The 4536-nt window shown below is 42.9% G+C and overlaps 1 protein-coding gene across 1 annotated transcript; it reads right to left on the bottom strand.

The window, feature by feature from the left end:
- Positions 1–722: 722 nt before the first annotated feature.
- LOC105756280 (granzyme B-like) lies at positions 723–3119 on the bottom strand. The gene is made up of 4 exons (XM_023731450.1): positions 3065–3119; positions 1711–1858; positions 1157–1292; positions 723–1028 (listed from the first exon to the last, which is right to left on the bottom strand). Exons 1-4 carry the CDS (start codon positions 3117–3119, stop codon positions 723–725), a joined length of 645 nt encoding a protein of 214 aa, XP_023587218.1.
- Positions 3120–4536: the final 1417 nt, after the last annotated feature.

The following is a 4536-nucleotide window of genomic DNA, read 5'->3' as shown; positions in this document are numbered from 1 at the left end:
TGTGAGTAGTTGGCATATGTGGGGAGTTTGTGAATTGTTGAGCAAGAGGAGCAGAGAAGAGAGTCGATCAGGTGCAGTCAGTGCCTGTGTGGGTCACAGAAGAGGACCAATGAATATATTCAAGGAAGACACAGAAGGCAACCCCTCCACTCTTGGAGAAGGCCTTTATTAAGAGTCTGACACCATCTCACATACACCCTGTCACAAAATCCAAGGTCCAGTCACTTAGCTACACTAGGGTGCATTCATTACTCTGTGGATCCGTAGAACAAAGATGGATATTCTTGTGAAGACCTTAGGATGATCTTTCTGGCATCTATAGCTGACAATGCCCTGGGCCACGTTATCATACTCCACCCCCCTGGGTCACCCTGTAGACAGAAAAGGGAAGAGTCTCAGCATAAACCTTTCTGGCTTCTCCCCTCTGGCTATTTTTCCTTCCTGGTTCCCATATCCTATTGCTTAGGGTCTTGGTGTTCAGAACAAGAAGGTGCTGAAGGATCATCATTCACTTTTGCTTTGAGTAAAAGGGCTATCAGAGTCCATGACTCTGGAATCCCCAGCACTGTGAGTCTCTGCCCTGGCTGAGTCCTCTCTCCAGCTCAACCAAGTGCCCAGCTTTTCTTTTATTCCGCCATGGAGAAAGGACAAGAGATGAGCTGGAGAGAATTACCAGGTGTGATAGGTTGAGAACAGGATGCCCACATCCACGGTGGACCATACTATACCATGGTTTCACGGCCGTCATCATAGTGTATGAAGAATTGCTTGCACTTCTTCTTGTCCTGTACTTCCAGTTCTACTTCCTGGAGTGTGGCTGAAAACTTACCATTTTCTGTTCTCCAGCCTGCCACACGGCACACCCGCTCTGGCCACACCCAGTCCTGGCTCCTAGGTAGGGAAATGGTCTTCACAGCTGTGTTCAATCGTACCTTGTTTTTCAGCTGGTCAGAGAAGTGTAGAGATGTTAGTTCAGATCTTGCCTTGCCAGTGCGTCTCACAGCAGAGAGGAAGCTGTCCATGTCTCCCTGCACAGAGAATCTCAAAAGTTCCAATTTATTGCCTTTGGATTAGTAGAGCATTAAGGCTGAAGGATAGGAGGGTCTTGAGGTTCTGAATGAGCCAGTGCCCTAGATGTGAATCAACCAGATAGTACCTTCAGTAGCATGATGTCATTGACAAGTGTATCACTTTTATACATTGGATGAGGAAAGGATTGAATCACATGGATGACCTGCCTAGTGGTTTCGTTTCTTGTGGCATTGTGAGCTCCCAGGATGACAAAGATCATTCTGCAAAGAAAGGCTAGATATAGTAAGTCACAGGAATTTCAACTCAGTGTCAGATAAAGATACTGATGTTCCAATCAAAGGCAGGCCTGCAGCCAAGTCAAATTGGGAGGAGGAGATGGAGCAAAAGTCATGTCTCATTTCTCCCCTCCAACAACTCAGTCAAATGTGGACGGTGTTACCTTCTTTTTTTCTGCAGCTGTGATACAGGAATTGTACTTAAGCAGTTACACCTGCCGCCCTGGTCGCAATCCACACATTCTAATCCACTATCCCACACTCAATTCCCTCCGGACTGGAGATGCACATCTGGCTACTCTGATGAGCTCATTGGTCCCTGTGCACTGAAGGATCATCATGAGCTATATTTGTGGGATGCTCTTGCAGGTTCCCAGGGAAAAGGAATCCAGGGCCTTCTCACCTTTTTAGACAGTGAGCCACTGTCAGTACAAAGTCTTCTCGCACCAGAAAACCCCCACAGAGTTCCCATTTATTGTTGACACCAGAGGTCTTTATTGCTGTCATGTAGGGCCGGGAGTGTGGTCTGGCCTCTATGCCCTCTGTGATCACTGCATAAAGATAAAATCTTCCATGGTTTACTGTGCTCACAGAACCAGAGGATGGGTGTATTCTATGGCCTAGATGACTGGGATGTTTGAGGTTGTGATGTTCTGTGGTGTTTAACTTGAGTTAGAAGAGAGCAGTCTGTAGTCTAACACTGAGATGGGCTCCAGAGTTCTATAGGCAGTGTGTCTGGCTTGTATCATGGCCCATTTCTTCCCTAGTTACCGCTTTCTTCCTCTGGAGATAAAGGAGCTCGTACTCGTTTTGGGTTAAATATACTTCAGACACATGTTGATGGAAATTATCTACCTTCAGAATTTACAATCCAGAAGACCTAAAAAATACTCTCTGATCTGCTCTGGATGTTTCTTTGCTTCTCAAAATCTCAGACCACTGGTGTCCTGATTGCTTCCATCATGGGCTAGTTTCTCAGACCTGAACATGATGAGCTATTGTACCAGAACACTGTGAATCTTTTTTCCTAATCTTGAGTCTGATACATAGTAAAATACCCATAAATGTTCATTGAGTGAATGAATGAATAGAATCCAGATTATCTTTGGCCTGAGGTTGCAAAGAGAGACCCAACACTAGCCAAGAATTAGCTTCCTATTAAAATGAGCCATCTTGATAAATGGGAATGAGGACAAAATCTGGAAATCAAAGTGGAGATGAGGAAAAGGGCTGCAGTTACCTGGGTGATAGCCGCGTCTCCACTAGGACCTTAGAAGCAATGAACTTGCCAACAGCCCAATGGCTCAGTTAAGTTCTGACTATTTGCCTTTGTATGTTCTGCGGGGCTCAGCAGAATATGGACAAAATGAAGATGAAGTCTAGAAAATGGAATATAAAACAATTCTTTGCTTCTTAATTTGTATGATGACACCTGACGTTGAATTGTTAATTCTTAACTTTATTATAAAGGGAATTTATAGTATTCATTTTTAACTTTACCACCTCCACCAGAATCTTTGGTCTTCCTAATAATAAATCACTTTTCTTTGGAAGGTAAATTATCCAGCGAGTTTCTTGGGAGCTCTTTTTTTTCTTTTTTTCCCTGTCATTTCTGTACTTTGTTTATGCAGCCATAGAGTTCAGCAAATTCTGGAGAACAACTGATCCAAGATGCATCAGAGATAGGCTGACTGGAGGTATGTGGAAAAGTCACTGATGAAGTAAGCCAGGTCCCTGAGGTGGAGACAGTCGCTTACCTACGAAGGTCTTGGAGGGCAGAGGCAAGCTCAACAGGATCAGGAGTGGCAGCATCTTCTCAGAAACGTTGCTCAGGTTAGAAATTGTGGTTTCTTTTTCGAGGCTTTATAACCCAAGAGGTAGGGAAAGAGGGGCAAGTTCAATAACCACATGTTTCCTTCTAGGTTGTACTGATTCTTATGATAGGAAGTCAGCACGTCCCTCCTCCCTCCTAGAGGAATGTGTATGGTGAAGGTGTTACAAGAAACACATTGTGAAGCAGTTTCTGACTCTGCATGAAAACATTTCTCTGGAAAAAATTCTAAACTTTGAGAAAGGAGCATGCGAGCTTTTAGAGGTTTTGCTTTCAGTTAGAAATGATGTTACCTCTACTAAGTTCTCTTTTGGGTTTTCAGAAAATGTACATTATTCCATATTATCTGGCATTTGTGATTAGCTACTGTCTACTTTTACATAACAGCTCTCAACCCAATGCTTTCCCTCTTAGTGTTTCACTATCTGAGAGCACAAGAGCTTAATTTTTATAAGCGCAAAAGTAGTAAGCCCTGGTCTCACCATAAAAAAATAAAATAAAAACAAAAACTTGAAAAGATCTTAGTCATCTATTTCCTTGTTTGTAGTTTCAAACAACTGCAGAATCTTGGGAATGGACATGAGATTAGAGATTGGGATGAAGCGGAGAAGGGCCATTGATTAGAATACCAAGGTAAAGAGATGACAGAATAAGAGAGTTGGAGATAAGAGATTTGACAAACTAACATGTATTATTTTTTTTGGGCCCAGGCCATAATAATAATGTAATAGTGTCCACAATTCTTGATATGTTCAAGGTAAAAAAAAAAAAAAATCCCAGTTCATGGAATTTGTTAGTGTACTAAAGAAGGGACACAGTTGGCAAATACCACCTTAAAGACTACCTGCATGCTAAGGATCAGCATGAATACAGTTCTCAGAGAATGGAAACGGATTCAGTCCTAAATTTCCCATTTTTACATCTTAGCCGACAGCCACTCACAGTGCACTCTCTCTTTCAGTCCCAGCCACCCAAAGCAGTGTCAGAGATCATAAATTAGAAGCACACTGACTTTCCACACTACCATACAGAGCTATGTCAGAGGTCACATGTTAGAAGGAAACCTTCTTTCAGAATACCAGTTAGGCAGACACCAGCCCCTCCTGGCTCTCACTGCCCCTGTGGGTTTGTTAATTCACTGGAATAAATCACAGAATTCATGGAGAGTGCACCATACTTACTACAGATGAATTACAACTAAAAAGGATAGGAGTAAGACATACAAAGAGAGACACAGGGTGAGGATGGTAGGTGTCACAGCATAGAGCTTCCATGTCCCAAGAGAGATGGTGCTACCTTCTCTGTGCATGATCTACAACCAGGAATCTCCATCTGAGCCTTAGGGATCAAGGCTTTTATTGGTCTCTACACATGGCCATGATAGATTACATCATGATT

This window comes from Trichechus manatus, unplaced genomic scaffold, assembly GCF_000243295.1.
Source record: "Trichechus manatus latirostris isolate Lorelei unplaced genomic scaffold, TriManLat1.0 scaffold00043, whole genome shotgun sequence".
Taxonomy (NCBI): Eukaryota; Metazoa; Chordata; class Mammalia; order Sirenia; family Trichechidae; genus Trichechus; species Trichechus manatus.
Note: the sequence above shows the minus strand (reverse complement) of the source record. Positions and strands in the feature narration are given on the sequence as shown.